Here is a 21,240-nt window from a genome sequence, read left to right on the forward strand (position 1 = left end):
ATTATTTCCACCTGTAGGTGATATTATGATATATCAACTTTGTGCATGTGCTTCAGTTTACAGTTATATTTGATGTTTTACTGAACATACAGGCTCCAGGATTGTTGCACATAGAATAATCCTCCACTAGATGGTGTTACACTACCAACATGATTGAGGTCCTCTAGAGTTTAGGATTCATTTTCCTAGAAAACACTGACATAATCAGAGAGAGAGAGAGAGAGAACCAGTTTTTCTAGTAACTGCATCATCGACATAATATGTATTGTCATGTGATGGGATAGTTTTGTTTCTTGGTAACATGAAAGTAACACTACAGGTAGGCCTACTGCAGTCTGCAGGTAGGCTAGTAATCATTAACGTTAACTTGACGTGTGACTACATCAGACAAAAGAGAAAAAGGACTGGGCAAATGATTGACAGATTGTTTGTACTGTACAGTTCACTAAGAGACCACACCTTCTGTTCAAGTTAAATAAGAAAACAAATGTGGATGAAGGGGGTTTGTTGGGGAGGAGGTTGGGAAGTTTTACGCCACAAAACAGAATCAAACAGGTAAGTGATATGATATCGTCTTTGGTGTAGGCCAATTCATAGTTTATACTGTAGTGATTGCTACGCCTACGTGGATTGGCTGTGAGACTAGCAACGCTGTGTAGTTGATAAGGTGATGGGAGTGATCGAGATAAGCAGAGTGGTCTCTACTCCTGAACCTATGTTGAACACATAACTACATTATTATTGTGAATGTGTCCGACTGTGTATGTTGGCCTACTGGCCAATACTCCGTGTTGAGTCAGATTTAATTATTATATTCTATAACCAATTAAGGTTGTAACCTTTACGGGTTGTAGTATTTTGTTTAGTATTTTAGTTTTTTTTTACAACTTCCATCAATCAAATTCACTGTGTAGTCTAGTGTAATGTACCATTGTTAACAAGGCACAGGCATTGTTTTCCATATTGAAAAACGTGTTGGTTGCCTAAAAAGATTACTAATATTGTGACTCTCCCCCATGTTTTAATCATTTCAATTTAGCTCCATTATTTTGGATACAGTTAGTATCAACTATGCTAACCTAAATTAACTGAAATAAAGAGAAAATGATTTGACATATCTATTTCCCTTTAGGTAGGTCAGTGTCTATCAGGGAGTACAAACCTGATGGAACAATCTTCGAACCACCAACAATCCACTGATTACAGGATGAATAGAAGTGAGTTTTTATTTCTTTAACCATATGGAGTGCTAGGATAACAGGGACAGGGAGTCAGGAAAAGACAGTATAGTTTTAAAGATAAGAAAGCGAATGTGATAAAGTGAGCAGAGTTGGACGGTTTGGTAAAGCCAATCCTAAAGAAGATAGGATATTGTCTTATATTGTATATTCAAATATACAAGGGCCTGCAACATGAAATTCAACTTTTCAAAATGTTGTGGTGTTTTCTGCGCTCCCCCAATCTTTTCTAACCCACAAATACACCATTTTGAACAATCAGGCTTTCTCCATCACACCTCAGGCACAGCTCAACTGATTTGGTTGTACTGGTATAGTGCCAAGCATACTCCTGAATAGGCAAGTTAGTGGCCACCATTACAGAAAACGTTTTAGTACTCAAAGGAGTTCACACACACTTATTTTCTCCTTAGGACCTATATACTCATTTGTTTGCACCTGGACTAATCCGACCTTGAGCTGTTTTTTTATGAGATTTCCCCTGGGAGTTGAATTTCTTTTTAATACATTATTAAAAGTTACATTACAAATGTTACACCTTTAGAGCCCGGACGGTTAGCTCAACCGTCTGGGCACCTAGGCTGCTGAGCCAGCCTGACGGCGTGCCGTGTCGTGTCTTCCCCCCATCTCTCTCCGCATTTCCTGTCAGATTGCTTTCAACCTATCAATAAAGCCAGAAAAAGCCAAAAAGTATATCTTTAAAACACCTTTAGAAAATAGAAGAATTGATGAAGAAATCTCTTGGTAACGATTTCATTCGCAGATATCAAATATGTCAAATATCTGATAAAACTCCCTTACTATCAGAAGAAATGACATGGACTTCATGGTTATATGATATCAGAGTGGTGATTTACAGTAGGCTCAAACCATCAGAAATACGTTTGAGGGACATAGACAATATGATATTCAATTTGAAAAAACGTTTTAAAATGCATGTATCCTTTCAATATTCACATTTGCAGGTCCTAGTCATGGAGACTCTCAGGGACTGCAACAAAGAAAAAAGGAGACATGCAGACACAACTCTTGTCCTCCTACAATCAAGACCTGATAACGGCCACCAAAGGATCTTTCATCCAGGAAGCAACACTAGGTGAGTCAAGGAGAAGATTGTTTGTCCCAGTAAGAACAAATCAGTGAGGTGGCCATTTGGCCATGCAGCAATGCAATGTGATATAATCGATAATGGAAGCTTAAATATAATTATATATAATTATAATACTTTATATAATATTATATAATATATAATTCTAAATAAAAAATGTTGTTCAGTATATCTGACTGCTTGTATTGACTGATAAAAAAAAGTAGTAATATAGAAATGTGCATGCATTGCAATACATTGTAGAATAGAATAGAATCGTTACCTGGTGAATCATAATCGAATTGAATTGTGAGGGCTGCAGTGCCAATGCACAGGCACTGTTGCAGTTTGTCCATCGGTGCGTGAATGAATTAATAATGTTTTTGGAATGATCTTTCTATAATCACAGTCAACTGTTCTATATGTGTGTGTGTGTGTGTGTGTGTGTGTGTGTGTGTGTGTGTGTGTGTGTGTGTGTGTGTGTGTGTGTGTGTGTGTGTGTGTGTGTGTGTGTGTGTGTGTGTGTGTGTGTGTGTGTGTGTGTGTGTGTGTGTCTGTGTGTGTGTGTGTGTGTGTGTGTGCGTGTCTGTGTTCATTACAGTGCGATCCAATGACGTGGAAGAGAGAGATCGCTACAGATACCAGTGGAGAAAAGAGGACAGGCAGCGTGTTATCAGTGACAGACTGGAGCTCCTTGTTGCTGTGGTTACAGGATTAATAATTGGCTGGATCAATAATTGGGTTGGTTATGATGGTGCATTAACAGGTGTTATCACTGGAATATTGATATGGCTTTTTACTGGACTGGTCAGAAACCGCTGGAGCCCTTAAAGGAGCACTTCACCCATTTTCAGCCTTATCTTCAATTTTAAGTTTTTTATTCAACATAGAAGAGGGGTATAGACAGGGAAAAATGCAGTACATATGTTATGCTTCTATTTCTATTTTTGTACCCGGTATACAATTACATAGATTTTTGCTACTACATGAACAGAGTTGTTGATGCAGATGGTTACAAAACTGAAACGAAACAAAACAAGACAAGACAAGACAAGACAAGACAAAACAACCCCCCACCCTCCCACTTGGAACTTTGACCACTCCACCTCCAGAGGGAGTGCAACGAACCATGTACAACCCAGATTCGGCACAAACAAGGGACTAAATTATTTTCGCTCCTATGCCACCAAAATGTGGAACGCCCTACCAACAGTCATTAAGACATGCAAATCCCTTGACTCCTTCAAAACCGCTCTCAAAGGGCACCTATACGGACGGCTGCAATTCGAAACTGGCCCCCGTAAAATCTGATTCCACCCCCACCGCCCACCCTTTTTTCCCCTCACTGTATATGTTTCTTTTCCCTTTTTACCTCCTTTATGATGAATTCCTGTTCTGTTCTTTGACTACCGGTATATAGAAGTGCCTATTTGTACGTCTCTAAATGTTTCGATGAATGAAGGTGGACCCTCTTGTAAACAAGTGTAATGCTTAATTGGGTCGTCCACTCACAGTTAACAGTCTTTGTATTGAGTTTGTGCTTGAAATGTACTGTAATTCTGCAAACTGTTAATAAATATTTCAATCAATCAATCAATTCTCCTTTCAAAGTATAGGTTTATTATTTTTATTATTATTATTATTATTATTATTATTTTAAATAAAATAAATAGTAGCAATAGCCAGCAAGGATTTCATGAGCGTAAGAGAAGAGAAGAAGGCCCAGGCCGTAGCGTAACGGTCTGGGCACCGGACTGGTAATCCAGTCGCAGTGTGCCGCGGGTTCGACTCCCGGACCCGACACGGCCTTTACTGCATGTCATCCCCCCATCTCTCTCCCGTTTCCTGTCAGCCTACTGTCTGTCCCTTCAAAAATCAATAAAAGGCGTAAGCCGCAAAAAAAAAAAAAAAATCTTAAGAGAAGAGAAGAAAGACATGAGAAGTAAAAACAGAGAAGAATAGACAAAAGTGAGTGGTGAGATAAGGACTCCATGGTGTTGTAGGAGAGAATGGCATAAGGAGTACTACTGCTGTTTGTTTTGGAAGTGGATAGGAAGAAAGTAGGAGAAGAAAGGAAAGGAATGAGAGTGTTAAGGGAGGGAATGGGGTTGGTGTGCGGAGTAGGAGGGGAATACCAAGATTGATAACTGTTGCCCTGGCCTATGGGGTGTTTGGAAGACTTGACAGATTCTCGAGATTTATTTATTTATTTATTGCCCGACCCCAGGAGGAGGTAAATCCTCCTGGAGAGCAACGTAGATCGTATTTAATTTTCTTGAGGTTCAAGAATAACATGGCATCTTTCAGCCAATGGTCTGATTTAGGGGGAGTGAAGATTTCTGATAAGGATCTAAATATGGCAGTCCAGTATTGTGTTAATCGAGAACATGACCAAAACATGTGTGTTAAGTTAGCTGGGGATATATGTGGCATCTATCACGCTCGTCAACACTGGTATACATTCAGCCTTATCTTCAAATGATAGCCTACTCCGTAATGCTCATTGCCTCCACCAGGCCGAAGGCATGGGGAGAAAGTATGTTTTGCACTCCGTCCGTGTGTGTGTGAGTCCGTCCGTGTGTGAGTGTGTGTCCGTCCGTCTGTGTACAGCTAATCTCCGGCACCGTTAACCCGGTCGATGCCAAATTTTCCAGAACGGCCTGTTATAGCGCCACCAGGGTGCCAACTTTTGAAAAACAGATTCTGTCCAAAAATCCCGCAAATCGTTACACACTATCTCTATAGTCACATGTTCACGGATCTGTCCGATATTTCATATTCCATTCTTATTGGCTAACATTGGCCTTCAAAGTTTGCAGGATTTGCCAGTTTTGAACAAAAAGCCTCAAATCAGGAACGCAGCGTGCAATTTACGTGAAATCTTTCATGCACTTACATACATACTATTTAGGCGTACTGTTAAGTTGACATATCTGGTCTAAAGCCTGCCTACGTTTCCGTATCTGCTCTAGCCATGACATAGAAACTGCAAAGTGAATTAAGCCCAATCTATATGAACATGATTTTGTTCCACACCACATTTTTTCAAATCTTTTTTTATAGGGCCACCATAAGGCCCAAAGTTTTTTTTGTTTCCGGGAGTGGCCTGTTTTGCACAAGAAGCCACAAATCAATTTGCTCGCACACTCCCAGTTGGTGTAGCCCAAGGAAGATCTGATTACCACCCATGGTGGAATAAAAGTCTATCTGCACAACAGCATTGCTTCTAAAAGTTTCTTCTTTCTTCTTTAAATAAAAACTTTTAAAACAAAGAAAAGTGCCCTGGGTAGGTAATCAAGACTTTTTCCTTATTTTTCTTGAGTGAATAAATAAGGACATCACAAAACCATAGGTGTTGTCTGTTGTGTCATGTGCATTTAATGTTATATAGTTGGTTACTTTTAAGATACAGTAGGCCTATGTCCCATATAAGCTCCTCACTCGTTTCAACCTTATCGGACCGATAAGGTTGAGACGTGTTCGTTGCTCTGTCTGTGTGAGACAAAACTATGTCTAAAAGGCCATTTATGGAATGCTCCCAGGTTTTAATATGTGTGTCTGTCTAGTAGGGGCCGTTGCTGGAAATGAGAACCTTTGCTCACTCTCAGCCACTACCCTGTGTAAAAAAAAGAAAAAGAAAAGACAATAGGCCTACTGGGCTAAACTGTATGCAGACCACCATACTGTATGTTCATGAACACACAGAAATTACAGTCACAAACAAGACTATCAAGTATTGTACCATTAGGAATATCACATAGCTTTTTGGCAATTGGGGTATAGTATTAAGTTACTGTAATAGTAAAATGTTATGTTACTGAACATATGGTTCATTCTGGAGACTACAGTGCATACAGGAATATTAAGTAGCCCTACTATAGTATGGCTACTTAATATTCCTGTATGCACTGCAGAAGTCTTGCTGTATGCACTGCAGAAGTCTTAATTGCTACGTGAGGCTTACTTCTGCCTTTGCAATGCAAATCCACGCAATGCGATATTGATACCCTTCTACCCTAATGGAAAGGGGCCCGGGGTACACAAGCACATGGCCGTTTATCCGTCCGCCGTCCGCCTTCTACCAAACTACAAAGTACATTACATTACAGTACGGTAGGGGAGGATGGGGGAAGATGAACCACTTTTTACTTAAGTTGTCCTGGAAGCAAGGCAAAATGAGATGGCAGTCAAATCTAATAATCTACACATATTTCAGGATGTCCTCTATCAATTGAAATGATGAGTAAGCAGCTATGACAAAGGGCCATGGAAATATGACCTTTTCAAAAAAACAAAAAAAGTGGCTCAATTTGCCCCAGGTAAGGGGTAAGTTGATCCAAAATTGAACCACATGATATTTTAATGTAAAGAGCTTAAACTTGAACAGATAATGTATTCACGTATTGAAAATAATTTAATAACAGTTTTCCCTTTTGCAAATAGTCTTATTTATCTGTTTATTTATTATTTAAACAATATAAAGACAATTAAATAAAGTTTGTTATTCAGAACCTTATAATATTTGCAATATTGTTAATACAATATAGCAAATTTGCAAACATTTGCAAACATCCAAATTAAAGGTCATTCAGTATAATTTGAGTAGCTAATAGTTAATACAAAAATATGAATGGTGATTCACATTAAGAAAATTGGCTCAATTTACCCCAAGGAATTGGTTCAACTTGCCCCATGGCCACTTTTTGACAAAACATGGCTAGCTTAATGCTCCAGGCTAATGTTTAGCTAAATGATTCACATGGGTTTTATACATTGGTATATCACCAACATGCATGATATATAAGTTTAGACCTGGGTGCTTTTGCTTTAATATAAAAATGATTATTCCAGAAAAGTTTATTTTTTTACTTTGACCAGCAAAAAACACTTTTTTGTGTATAAATGTACTTTCCACTTTGTCCATGTGTCTCTCATCTTCACAGGCAGGTTGAAATGGTGGGTGTGTCCTGATTTTGAGGTCACATGACAACTCATGTGTGTAGTTTTAAAGATACAGGGGGTGGTTCAACTTACCCGACGGTTCATCTTCCCCCATCCTCCCCCAGTACGCACCCAAATAGTCTGACTGAACAAGTGGGCACCTGGGCTAATAAACCAGACTAATCACACTGTCGTGTAATCCGCCGGCAGGCAATTATTTCGTGTCTGGCTTATTAGCCAGGCTAGGACAACTGGCCACCTGGATGGTGTGGCGTGGTGCTAGAGTAGAGTTAAATTACAGGCTGCAGGATTGTTGCACATAGCATAATCCTCCACTAGATGGAATAGTTACACACATCCAACATAATGGAGTTTAGGTTTCATTTTCCTGGAAAAACTGAAGCTTGTCGTTTAATTTCCCTGCAACACAGAATCTGAGAGAGAGAGAGAGAGAGAGAGAGACCACGTGTCACGAGGTAAGTTAATTCAGCCTGAAGAAATGTATATTTATTGTTACCCACCTACTTATAATGGAGGTTTTCTTACTCTTGCTTTATACTCTTGCTTACTAAACTGTTAAGTTGACATATCTGGTCTAAAGCCTGCTTACGTTTCAAATATTTTTTTATATGGCCATAAATAAGGCTGTTTTTCGTTTCCGGGAGTGGCCTGTTTTGCACAAAATGCCACAAATCAACTTTGCTCGCACACTCCCAGTTGGTGTAGCCCAACCATAATCGATCTGATTACCACCCGTGCCCATGGTGGAATAAAAGTCTATCTGCACAACAGCATAACAAAAACTTTAAAACAAAGAAAAGTGCCCTGGGTAGGTAACCCAGACTGGATTTCTTTTCTTATTTTTCTTGAGTGAATAAATAAGGACATCACAAAACCATAGGTGTTGTCAAGTGCATTTAATGTTATATAGTTGGTTACTTTTAAGATACAGTATGTCCCATATAAGCTCCTCACTCGTTTCAACCTTATCGGACCGATAAGGTTGAGACGTGTTCGTTGCTCTGTCTGTGTGAGACAAAACTATGTGAAAAGGCCATTTATGGAATGCTCCCAGGTTTTAATATACATGTGTGTCTGTCTAGTAGGGGGCGTTGCTGGAAATTAGAACCTTTGCTCAGTCTCAGCTACTACCCTGTGTAAAAAAAGAAAAAGACAATACTGGACTAAACTGTATGCAGACCACCATACTGTATGTTCATGAACACATATGGAAATTATAGTCACAAACAAAACTATCAAATATTGTACCATTAGGAATATCACAGTCCCGCCCCCTTTCAGAACGACAAGTGGCCCAGGAACGCTTTCAGAACGGCCCAGGAAATGATTCTCCATTCATTTTCTCCATAGGCTTTTCAAAAAGTATTTGTTTAAAGACGGTTACACCACGGACAAAGCCAACTCGGATCGTGACAAATCATGATAATGAACACAATGTTTTGGGCCAATTTATAAGAAGAAAAACAAAACAAATAGTGTTGTCTCCTGCCTTTATTTTCTTCTTTCTAATGATTTGATCGGCCCAAAATATTGTGTTCATTGTCATGATTTGTCAAGATCCGAGTTGATCGAAACCGTCTTTAAATAAATACTTTTTGAAAAGCCTATGGAGAAAATGAATGGAGAATCATTTCCTGGGCCACTCGCCGTTCTGAAAGGGGGCGGGACTGCGACGCTAATAATACGACTACTTAAAGGTATATTCAGTGATTTCACTTAATTCAAATATCACTTATTTTTTTGTTTTGTTGTGATAGTCCTCCCTACTAGAGTGTGCTGGCCATATAAGGAGTTCCTCCCTGTCCCCAGTTAACCCCTGGGGGTCAAAAAACCTTAGGTTTCGTTTTTTACTCTCTATCCTGATTGGACGAAAGGCTGGGTCCCACAGCCAAAAACGAAACCTAAGGTTTTTTGAGTGAAATCACTGAATATACCTTTAATATTCCTGTATGCACTGCAGAAGTCGTGCTGTATGCACTGCAGAAGTCATGCTGTAGCCTATGCACTGCAGAAGTCTTGGCCTTTTATCCGCCCGCCTTCTACCAAACTACAAAGTACCGTACAGTACAGTACGGTACGGTACCGCACCCAAATAGTCTGACTGAACAAATGGGCACCCTGGACAAGTGGCCACCTGGACAACTGGGCACCTGGGTGAGTGGGCACCCGGACAACTGTAGCCTGGCTAATGAGCCTTTCATTTACCTGGTGTGGGGACTGAACGACACCAAGACACTCAATGGTACAGAATCTCGCCTATCGGCGGTTTTATTATATGAACAGACCCATGGGCATGGGCTTGAAAATGCGGTCAAATCATAATGCACAAAATATAACAAATGTCACTGGCTTTCCCTACTTTCCCTATGGGTGGCGCTGGCCGGCTCTGTCCCTACCAAGGTCCTCACGGGGAATCTGTGTCAGCGTTTTAATGTTCCTCCTGGAGAGACACAATGACGGGGGCTTTGCCCTTCCCCGCCTCAATCTCACCAGAGGAGTTACGAGTGAACTCAGTTAGTATCAGGAGCGTGTTGCCTGTAGGTGGGACAGAGAGGGTGGGATTAGTGTTTGCCTCTTCACATACAGAACGCTGTATCGCCAGTGCTTACCGCCAGTGCATGGCCCGACCTGTCTCTCAGAGCGTCATGGGAGAAGTGAGGGCAGAGGCAGCCTCGCCTACATGTTATCTGTCTGTCTGGCTCCACAGGTGGTCTTGATTGATATTCATGAACTTGAAACAACATGTAGGCGGGCACGTAGCGGCCGTCTACCAGCTGGCCGAGTGGTAGGCGTGGCCTTCTCAGCTGCACTCTGCCTCTCTCCCACTGGCTCTCTCGGGACCCATGCCTACCTGGCGGCCTGTTGCCTAGCACATGCCACACTGGAAACACTAAAGCTTGTTGTTTAATTTCCCTGCAACACAGAATCTGAGAGAGAGAGAGAGAGAGAGAGAGAGAGAGAGTGAGAGAACAACCAGACCACGAGACCAGTATTTCTTTGAAATCTGCATCAAATTCCGTGGTTGAAAACTCCATCCATCCAAGTTATTTAATGGAAGCTAAATGTTTTGGAGGTAAGTTAATTCAGCCTGAAGAAATGTATATTTATTGTTACCCACCTACTTATAATGGAGGTTTTCTTACTCTTGCTTTATACTCTTGCTTACTATACTCTTGCTTGAACTCTTATTAAAATGTGTGTTTTATATTGTTTTTTTGTTTGTTTTTCTGACAGACACAAGGATTGTGCTGGTGGGGAAGACCGGGGCAGGGAAAAGTGCGACAGGAAACACAATCCTGGGCAAAAAAAATGTGTTTAAAACAGAGGAGATATCCCCGTCTTCTGTGACAATCCGCTGCTCCAAAGAAATCAGCCATTTTGACAGAAGAACTGTCAGCATCATCGACACACCAGGGATCTTTGACACTGTGATGACAGCTGCACAATGGAAAAGGGAAATAGAAAGCTGTATCCATCTGTCCGTGCCTGGACCCCATGTGTTCCTACTGGTCATCAGCCTGATCGCGAGGTTCACACAGGAGGAGAGGAACGCCGTCAAATGGATCCAGGACCACTTTGGGGAGGAAGCATCCAAGTATATTCTGATCGTTTTCACATGGGCTGACAGGCTCAAAGGTTCAGTTGTAACCCACTTACAGAAATGTCCCGAACTCAAGCATCTCATCAGTAGCATTGGTGATCGGTACGTGTTGTTCGACAACACACGTGAAGATAATCGTACTCAAGTCAATGATCTATTTGAAAAGATAGATGAGATCATGGAATCGAATGGAAGTCATTACACCAGCGATGTATACCAAGAGGTACAGAGAAAGATGAAAACGGCGGAAGGACAGAAGGAGTGGGGGGACACAATGGACAGTGTGGGGTCTGGTCTGTTTGTGGCGGCGACAGCAGTGTCAACCATAACCCCTCTTGTGGGTGGTGTTGTCCTTTTGGCAGAGGAGCTAGCAATTACAGCTAAAGTGGGATCAATAGCCATGGCTGTAACTGGAGGGATTTCCAAATATCTCAGCAGGCGGATGAAACCAAAAGATGACCAACAGCCGAGTGGTTGGGGTCCTGACCGTCCTGGGGCGCCTATGGAGACTATGGACGATGCTTGACAAAGTTGACAGCGTGTCCCGGGTTCGATTTCTGAGGACAGAATCCTGCATGTCACTTCCCACACTCCCTGTTTCCTGTCTCTCTCCACTGTAGCCTACTATCAATAGAGGCAGAAAGCCCCCCCCCCCTGAGCCCTGACACTGGAGATATCAGTGATATTGAAGATGTTATTCCAATGAGTGAAATAAGATTCATTTAATAGTATTTTTATTTTTTCATTCAAATTATCATGTATGATCGAAGGTGACGGTTTGGTCTTTCAACTTTTTCTAACTACAAAATGCTTTTAAAAAAGTGACATAAGCTTGACTGTAGCACCAGATAAGGTCACATGTCACATGATTAACTATATGCTTAACCACAGCACCAACCTAAGTAATGTCACATTACCATGAACCTTACAACATACTTTACTTTATGTATAATTCATTACTCAAGCTGAGTGAGGAACAACATGATCATTTCTGTACTTACACAATATCCTTTTATATAAACTTATATTACAAAAGATATGCCCATTTCTCTCTTGTATTTACCCAGGGTTGGGATGGCTTTGTTGCTTACCACTTCATATTTTATAGTCATTCGGAAGCCTGGGCCATGTGCATAAACTGACCACACGAGTGGCCTATAAGAATAGCTGGCATGACAAAGAGCAAAGCCGAGCAAAGCCAAACAACTTACCAAATCTGTTCATTTCTGTTATAATCATGATCGCCCATGGCTGTGTACTTGAACGTGAGACACAATGTACTTGATGTATTGTGTACTGACTGATCTGTAGCATACTTTATAGTTAGGCTATGAGAGACATCTCAGACAGCAAGGTCAGCCTTGCTGCAGTTAGCGGTTATTATGTCTGGTATCTTGTGGTCACGTCATTATGATCCAACACTATATATGTTCCTGTTTGTGTAATGAACTTTGTGAACCTTTAGCGTGATACTGTCTCGTGTCGCGTTATTGTTCTCCAGAGCCTACAGTAAATGTAGTGTATATCCAAATGTACAAGCACGTACTGCATCTTCCTCTGATTCTCTCTGTATCCTCTAATATTTTTGTTGTGTATACAGTAGGGTGGAAAAAGATCCTGCGTTCCAAAGGATCCAATGTTTTTGTTAATACTTTTCAATGGTCAAACCACACAGATTTAACAACTATCACTATAACTTAAACAAAATTATTTAAAAAAAAAAGCAGATCTACAAGGACATGCAACGTGTTGTGAGCTTGTAGATCGGTTATTTTAGCAAATTTTCTGTGAGACTATTGTCACTCCCTCCATGAACGAGTTAGTTGTTTCTCTTTTACTGATGGTTTTATTAAGCTCTCACACTCAATACACCAACATCAAAACTGATAAACACAAAGAATAAACAACGATCAGAACATGAACAAAACTTAACATATTCTGGGCGGAAACCCCTTTTGGTGTTAGCATTATGCTATGCTCTAGCTATTGAAAAATAGCAGATCTACAAGCTCATAGCGCCCCAGCTTGTTCGTCTGCTATTTTTGGAAAATCGAAGACATTTTTAGAATCTGATCTCAGGTCAGAATGGGTCAATAAGCATAATGAACATGGAAATAAAATGCACGTAACACATGGATTTACAGGTCTCACTGGCTGCATGATGAGAATTGAAGGGAATAGAATGACAGGAAACAAACAACAACAAACATCAAACTGTAACAAAAACTAATCGGATCAATGAAACTCATAAACAAATAACATATACACCTTGAATGTTGACAAAGAACTCATAACATTGATAAATAATACAATAAAACAAACCCTGGTTAATGACACGCTTCTCCCAAACAATTCTCTCTTCCGTCTACATCATACATGGGCAACATGGCGTCCCGGGGGCCACATGCGGCCCCTACCTTCACTTAATGTGGGCTGCAGGTTCCGAATACTGATATTATATGTTATTGATTTCAGCTGTTACAATTCGAAACATGGATAGAGATTTGCAGTACCAGTGATCCCTGTCCCACAGGTTGAGAACCACTGTTTTATCTGAATAAATAAGTATATGGATATATGTCAGAACCTGTTCTGACATGATCCTTCCCCATCCATCTTTCCTCTTCGATGTCTCCCTTTAGAGCTGATACCGGTCAATTTAAACTCTAGACGAGCCTGCCCCAAAGTTATTTGTGCAGCAGCGCCTGGCAGTCGCCGAAAGTTCTCAACAGGCCCGAAAATTAAGGCCCGGCCCTACCTGGGCCCTCATCAAACCCTGTACATTCAAGACACTTCCCCCGCTGCCACCCTTAGATCTCCATATATGGAGATTACGGTGCACAAATACAATTAAATAGCGATATCAAGTCAGACTCATTAGTAAACATGAAAGGTTAAATAGTTGAACATTTGCGTTTAGCATATTGTTGTTATTGTCGGGCAGAAACCTTGTATCTCCATATTTCAGCTTTTTGTGTGATTCTTTTTTCACAGATGAATGCCATACTTTCTTGGAACAAGAGTGTCATGCAAAGTAGTGAAAGCCAATCTACAAACTCACAACTCGTAGAATGTGAGGCATTGTCAGCTTGTAGATCTGCTATTTTAGAAAGTCTTTCAAATTAAAGTGAAATGGGCGCTCCGGTGGCACAGTGGTAAAGTACCTGCCACCATCAGAACAAAATGGTTATTTTTTTCCACTTCCTGAAAAGTTAATTCATTCATTCTTATAAGTTGTGTAAGAATTAATTTGTAAATAAATACGTTTCTTGTAGAAATGACATTTGAATATTAGTAATAGTGGCTGTTCTCTGCTTAAATGCTGTTCATTCAAATGTGATCTCATGGCAGCTGTCTGCCATTGTCTCCCATTTCCTTAAAGGAAATGAGCTGTAATGATAATAATAGCACACTAGGACAACAAATCACTGTCACTCTTTTATAAAACCCTTTGGAACAAATACCTTGGACACGACATGAATAATCATTCTGAAACACTGAATGAAGCAGAGATATTTACAGAATTAGCTCATGAGAGACGTATGACACAAGACCACCAATTCATAACAATCACAGTTTATTAGAAATATCTGTGTTGTGTAATGACACAATCTAATTTCAATTAGGCTACCAAAACCACTGAAGATGTGAGTTCTGCCATGTTAAAAGCAGTTCTTGAGAAATCTATGAAAAATAAACGAAATAGCTATGCTGAATTAAAATAGTTTGACACAGCATCAAAACATGCTAAACTCAGCACACACCAACACAACCCCAATCCAACATATGCGCAGACACGCACACAGACACGCACGTGCGCGCACACACACACGCACGCTCGCAAAATGCTTATTCCTTATTCCCTAAATTCCTTATAATCACATGATTTGGATATCACTAATACTGCTGAAGGTTCTGTACTCTACATTAATCAACAAGCATTAACGTGTCCATTATTTGCATGGTTCCACTGGGACATGGTCTTGCAACAAAGCCTTTTCCACATGCAGAGAGCAGTTACGCCACAAACAACTCCCAGCAGGAGTGTAGGAGCTCCTAGAGCCAGGGCTACTGTTGTGTTTGCTCCCACCGCAATTACTACCCCGGCTAACACTAGTACAACCCCGGCCACTGACGCCACACGTATGTTCTTCCTTTTACCCGTCTTCTTCTTTTCCCTCTTTTTTTCCTGCTGCTCCCTCTCAGCATCCCAGACTTTCCTTTCCTCCTCTTTCTCCTCCTTTTTCTTCTTCTCTTCCTCCTGTGTCCTCCGCTCCTCCTCCTCTCGCAGCCTCTGCTGAGCTTTCTCGTACATCTCGTTGGTATAGTGCTTCCCACCGTTGTCCTGTACCATTTCCTTAATCATGGTGATGAGGTCTTTCACCTGAGCGAGGTCGCTCCTGTCATTGTTGTTGAAGGCATGGTACCGCCGGCCAAACGTGATGGAGAGCCTCCGCAGTTCCTTGCACTCCTTCAAGGCGTTGTCAGCCTTGCCCTGATCTTTACACGTGAAGAGCATGATGGTGTACATGGAGGCGTCATCTCCAAAGTTTTCCTGGATCCACTTGACAGCATTCCGCTCCTCCTCAGTGAACCTTACCCCTAGCCTGATCACCAGCAGGAAGGCGTGAGGACCCGGGATGGACATCTTAACACACTCCTCTATTTTTGTCTTTACCACTTCCTCGGTAACGACCGTGTCGAACAGGCCCGGCGTGTCGATGACCTGCACCACGGTCCCGTCCACTTCTCCACTCTGTGTCTCACAGTTCTTGGTCACGGACACAGGGCTGGGGTCCTCCTTGAAGGCCATTCTTCCCAGGATAGTGTTCCCTGTCGCACTCTTCCCTGAGCCTGTCTTGCCCACCAGGACTATCCGCAGCCCTCCGGACAAATCCAGACCTGCACAAGCAGAGGCAAAATCATTTTAGCTGCCTGGTAGTGATTTATAATTTGAAACTGACTCCAAGCCATATAAGGCTATGTATGTGGATGGAGGAAATGAAATGAATGAACGTACCATCGTAGCCATGACCACACCCGTCCGACCGTGGAAGAGTTCTCTGTTTTTTCTCTCTTAGAGGTATAGCTGTGATACAAAATAATACAAATGAGCGGTGGGTCACAGCTAATGTAGGTTACTGTGAACATTTAAAATATATTCTTCTCAAATTTTGACTTTGTCCCTCTGTGAATCATAGACACTGGCTATTTATTCACATAAATTCAGAACTTTTTTGTCACATCACAGGTTTATAGGTGTAAAACATAATGTGAATTCTCTGTTATATAAGCTCCCAATAGTTTGCAGTTTCAGAACAAAGGGGTGAAGAGTACAGAAAGAAAGAATCAGAAGATAATTGTATAAATGGACACAGACTCATTCTTACTATATATAGTGCTGCATGTACTATATTGTCTTACCTTCAGCCATTATTTGAGCTTCTTCTCTGCGACACCAAGATGACCACAGTTGTCCGAATCCCAGCTCAAAAAAATGTGAACTGAACGTAGACAAGTTCTTTGGCTCTGTACCCTCACATACGTTCGCTGCATGGGAAATGTCTGGAAGCTGTGCCTATTGAGAAGGGGCTTCCTATTTCCTTGTATTGTCTCCAGTTTTCAGTACACATCCCAGAGTGAGTGTCAACAACACAATGCATATTCTCACCAAGTCTCTGAGTCTACACTCTTCATCATACAGCCTCATGACAACCCTTAGGATTCTTCAGAAGAGTACACATGCAGGTCATTTTGGATGGAATTTGCTGAATTCTGCAACTATCACCATAATGACATTTCACTACAGTAAGGGGAGGAAGGGACCACACCTCTAGACTGCATGCATCCTCCCTTTGTGGAATACCCCTCCTGTTAAAAAAAGACCACCACAAGCAAGACCCTGCAGGCCATACCGAGACTGAGGACCAAGACCCAGGCCATACCTAGACTGAGGACCAAGACCCAGGCCATACCGAGACTGAGGGAGGCAAGACTGGAGACCAAAGGTGGGGTCATGCAAGACCCGCACTCAAGAACAAGATCAGCATGTTTAATCCTAATCAAGAATCTAACCAAATAATATACAGATTTAAGTAAAATACAAATACACACATAAATGATTATTCTTTGTTATCATCAATAATATAGTAACTATAAAACATTTGTTTCTTCATTTCTAGTCCTGTTGGTAAATGGAGAATGAGTGTAGATATGAAATACCACAACTGATTTCAACAAACAAATAAACAATATCTGTAGGAAATAAAATTTGTGACCAAATTAATACACAATGTTATATTTATACTTTATTCAAAGATATGCCCCCAAATGTACCCTTAACCAAGTTTATACACAGACAACACACCAAAAACTCATACACCATAAACTAATAACAATGCTATTCATGAACATAGTTTCACAAAATTGAAAAAGCTTATAGCTGCAAATGTAGGCTACACTATTAATTCACCTGCAAAAAACATGTTTTTTCCCATTTTTTTCCCAAAACAAATTATTGAGATAACTAAATCATACCTAATCAATAATCATACCATAATTAACCCAGTTAAGGGTTAGGAAGAATACAATTAAAATAAAGAACTGTATCAGCCCCAAGTTAAACAAATCAAGACATTCTTGAGCTTGAGAGATTCCCAGCACAAAACCTATAATCATTAATATGAATGAATTAACAAACATGTTAACCCAAAAGCAGTGGTGGAAAAAGTACTCAATTGTTTTTCTTAAGTAAAAGTATCAATACTGCAATGTAGAATTGCTCTGTTACAAGTAAAGAAGTACAAGTAGTACAAAAGTATTGGCATCAAAATTTACTTTAAGTACCAAAAGTAGAAAGCACTCACTATGCAGAATGTGGCATTTAAAATTTAAAATGTATACAAATACTTTGAAAATAGCAGATCTAAAGCTCACAATGCATTGCGATGTGACGTATTGTGAGCTTGTAGATTGGCTATTTTCAAATAAATAAATTTAAATATAGGGCTGAAGTGGTTAATGTATGTTTTGTAATAATAATCAGTAACTAGTAGACCTACTAAAAAGTTTTCAAATAAATGTAGTGGAGTAAAAGTAGGCTACTATGTGCCTCTGAGATGTAGTGGAGTAGAAGTAAAAGTATTGGAAAATACTTTTATTCAAGTACAAATACCTCAACAACAATAATAAAGGGCAGTGTAGCTGTCACTGCTGTCATTGAAAATGTCCAGGGGTGGATTGCCCAACGGCCCTGGGACTCCTGGCTTGAGCTACGTTTCCCCTGAACTTGACCACGTCACTTTTCAGATGATTTAGTCAGACAATGTCATTCATTCATGTCACTAAAATAACCCCAAAGGACCGAAACCATCATGATACATTCACGTTACTGCAAGAATTTAACCCTCAGTTTATCCATATGGATTCCAGGATTTGTAAACGTCATACAAATGAAGACATTCTTGAGCTTGAGAGAATCCCAGAATAGTAGCTATAATCTTTATTATGAAATGGTAGCCTGAACCATATAGCATCAGTAGAGCAAAAATGCCATTTCCACACTTAGCCTTTAGTGCCTCTTCCCGTCTGATTCTTTCTTCCTCTTCTTTTTTCTTTCTCTTTTCCTCCTCTTCCTTCCTCTCCCTCTCTTCGTCGATCTTCTGCTGTGCCTTCTTGTACATGTCACTGGTGTAGTGTTTCCCTCCATTTCTTTCCACCATTAGATCTATCATCTCAAGAAGTTCTTTGACCTGGCTACGAGACTTTACTTTATCTGGGTTATTGATGAGTGAATGGTACCTCCCCCCACAAGAGTCGATCAGTCCCTTTAGATCTCTACTCTGTCTCAGATATTCCTCCACTGACATGTCATGCAGCTCGTCTGCATGTGTGAACAGAACTATGGTGTACATGGAGGCCTCAGAGCCAAAGTTCTCTTGGATCCATTTGATGGCATTCTTCTCCTCCTCAGTGAACCTCACCTTCAACCGGATGACCAGTAGGAATGCGTGAGGTCCTGGAACAGACAGCTCGACGACACACTTCTCGATTCTTTTTTTTAGCTCCTCTTTCGTCACGTTGGTGTCATAGAGGCCCGGTGTGTCGACGACCTGGATTTTCCTTCCACCAATTACCCCCTGCTCCTTCTGACAATACTTTGTCTCAGACTCAGGTGACTCAGACGCTTTGAAGACATCCTTCGCCAGGATGGTGTTTCCAGATGCACTCTTTCCAGACCCGGTCTTTCCTAAAATAATGAGTCTCATCAGGTCTTTGGGCTCCTCAGAATCTGTGGACAGTTGGAAAAAGAAAGAAGTGAATCAATGAATTAACAGACATGTGTCAAAAACGCATCAACAATAGTAACAATAATAAAGGTGACGGTCGCCTCGGTGTGTGCTGTGCATACCTTTGCCTTGACTCTTGCATTCAGCAGTGAAGATCTGAACACAAAATGTCACCAGCACAAGCAGGCTCCAATATGGGACCCAACCTTTCCTATGTGACATGACCATAGCGCTGACCTTGAATCACCACAAAAGGTTAAAGAAAAAAGTGAAGATAAGAGTGTGATATTATCATTGCCGTGTCATCAAATATAAATCTCATTACAAATGCATTTTTAGGTTGGGATACCAATTTTATCCAATCAGGATAGAGAATGCATGCAGGATACAGATCACACAAGTGGAACTGTAAGTGATGACAAAATAAATGAGCAGAAGCTGATAAATGGCTACTCTCTCCTGATTGGCTAATATTTTATCACCTACCTGAAAATGTATTTTCTGTTCATTAAAGAGCTGGAGAGACCGTGAGACCCCTGAACAAACACTCTAGCAATCATTACTATCAGAATAACTTTGGTCCATAGCTAAGTTGCAAATGCTGACTGGTACTCTCGACTTCCTCGACTTAATGCAAGCTCTAAATGCAACGGTAGCAACGGCATTAGGGCTATGGAGTATGGAGTACTATGGACCAGTATTAGGATTTAGACTTTTAACAAAACAACTTTAGTTTTAACTCAAAACATATCACTTACCCTACCTTAATAGCCTTTACTATTCACAGAGTGTTTCTTGGATGTAGGGTAGGCTATGGTGCTGCTACCTGTAGGCCTACTGTCTGCACTGCAGAGCTAAGATGATTCCTGATGGCTTGGGAGTTGGTAGTGTTAGCGCTAGCAGGCAGCTCCTCCTCATCTAATAAGTGATGCATTGCTATAGGGCAAGGCTCTCTTTTATATGTGTTGAGTTTCACTGAGCCTCCTCTTGCCAGCAATGTATTTTGGTTTCAGAGAAAATGAAACTGAACACAATGCTGGCACTACAGGGGAATTTCCAATGCTCTGTGTGCTTGATTTGACAGAAGCTGCAGGGCACCATCTACTGGAGTAAGAAGGGATAGCATAATAATATCCAACTAGAGAAAATTGTGTGTGTGTGTGTGTGTGTGTGTGTGTGTGTGTGTGTGTGTGTGTGTGTGTGTGTGTGTGTGTGTGTGTGTGTGTGTGTGTGTGTGTGTGTGTGTGTGTGTGTGTGTGTGTGTGTGTGTGTGTGTGTGTGTGTGTGTGTGTGTGTCCACCAGTGCTTCCACAATTTGGAAGAGAATCTATACGAACTGTATTCAGGGTTAGTCACAGCAGTAATGATGTAATTTTCTGACTCAGTTGCTCTGCACAAATATATCATGTTTCTTAAAACCTAGACACTTGGACACTCTTACTCTTTTTAGCATTATATATAATATCAAAATCAGCACCATACTGCGTACATATTCTGGGCTGAAGATGACCAAATCATCTGCGTACATAAGGTGATTGACGGTCAGATCACCCACCTTACATCCCTACCAGAAACCTTTAAACACAAATTAAATTAAATTGGGGAGGTATATATGGGGTAGGTATCACTACTTGTTATTTATTTTGATTATACTGTATGCTATGCATAATGTATGTTGGTTACTTGTTCATATACTGTACTGTGTTCATGTTATTCAGATAGATGTATGCTGTTTCAAGGTTCAAGGTTGTTTCCTTTTGTCCTGGTTTATTTTAGTTCTTGTCAGTTCATACATGTGCCTGCTTGGACGGGGAAAGAAGCTTTTTAGCAGTGGGACGTCCTCAGTGATTTGCCCCCAGGAATTTGAACTCTCTGACCCCCCATTTAATGTTTAATAAAGCATCATTACACAATCATTTTAACCAATCAATCGATACATTAGCTATTCAACCATAGCAGATGGACGTACAACCTCACAGCGTGGCTATCTTTAAACTTTTTGAAAATGTTTGGAAGATTTTAAAATGTTCTCTTCTGGGGCTCCCTGCCGCACACTTTCAGATG

At 40.8% G+C, this 21,240-nt stretch overlaps 3 protein-coding genes and 1 long non-coding RNA gene across 5 annotated transcripts; 2 read left to right on the forward strand and 2 right to left on the reverse strand.

The window, feature by feature from the left end:
* The first annotated feature begins 290 nt into the window (after positions 1-290).
* On the forward strand, positions 291-3,570 carry LOC310859179. Its single transcript, XR_014569279.1, has 4 exons — positions 291-555; positions 1,133-1,217; positions 2,204-2,334; positions 2,927-3,570. It is a non-coding gene; the product is annotated as an uncharacterized lncRNA (long non-coding RNA).
* A 5,826-nt stretch (positions 3,571-9,396) lies between these two features.
* LOC310858414 (GTPase IMAP family member 7-like) lies at positions 9,397-11,414 on the forward strand (the record flags this gene model as incomplete). The annotated part of the gene is made up of 2 exons (XM_083764521.1): positions 9,397-9,529; positions 10,522-11,414. The coding sequence occupies 2 exons, from the start codon at positions 9,397-9,399 to the stop codon at positions 11,412-11,414; spliced, it is 1,026 nt and encodes a 341-aa protein (XP_083620647.1).
* A 2,793-nt stretch (positions 11,415-14,207) lies between these two features.
* Positions 14,208-16,421, reverse strand: LOC310858450 (GTPase IMAP family member 9-like). Its single transcript, XM_083764564.1, has 3 exons — positions 16,313-16,421; positions 15,909-15,977; positions 14,208-15,790 (listed from the first exon to the last, which is right to left on the reverse strand). The coding sequence occupies exons 1-3, from the start codon at positions 16,320-16,322 to the stop codon at positions 14,820-14,822; spliced, it is 1,050 nt and encodes a 349-aa protein (XP_083620690.1). The 5' UTR covers positions 16,323-16,421; the 3' UTR covers positions 14,208-14,819.
* Positions 16,422-18,100: 1,679 nt separating this feature from the next.
* On the reverse strand, positions 18,101-19,757 carry LOC310858451 (GTPase IMAP family member 9-like). Of its 2 annotated transcripts, XM_083764566.1 has the most exons (3): positions 19,663-19,757; positions 19,299-19,413; positions 18,101-19,178 (listed from the first exon to the last, which is right to left on the reverse strand). In XM_083764566.1, the coding sequence occupies exons 2-3, from the start codon at positions 19,402-19,404 to the stop codon at positions 18,301-18,303; spliced, it is 984 nt and encodes a 327-aa protein (XP_083620692.1). In that variant the 5' UTR covers positions 19,405-19,413; positions 19,663-19,757; the 3' UTR covers positions 18,101-18,300. The 2 variants fall into 2 exon arrangements, with proteins under 2 accessions (XP_083620692.1, XP_083620691.1); XM_083764565.1 differs by lacking the exon at positions 19,663-19,757 and having other exon boundaries at positions 19,299-19,436.
* Between the last annotated feature and the right edge of the window lie 1,483 nt (positions 19,758-21,240).

Source organism: Protomyctophum parallelum (genome assembly GCF_964188405.1).
Source record: "Protomyctophum parallelum genome assembly, chromosome: 5".
Lineage (NCBI taxonomy): Eukaryota > Metazoa > Chordata > Actinopteri > Myctophiformes > Myctophidae > Protomyctophum > Protomyctophum parallelum.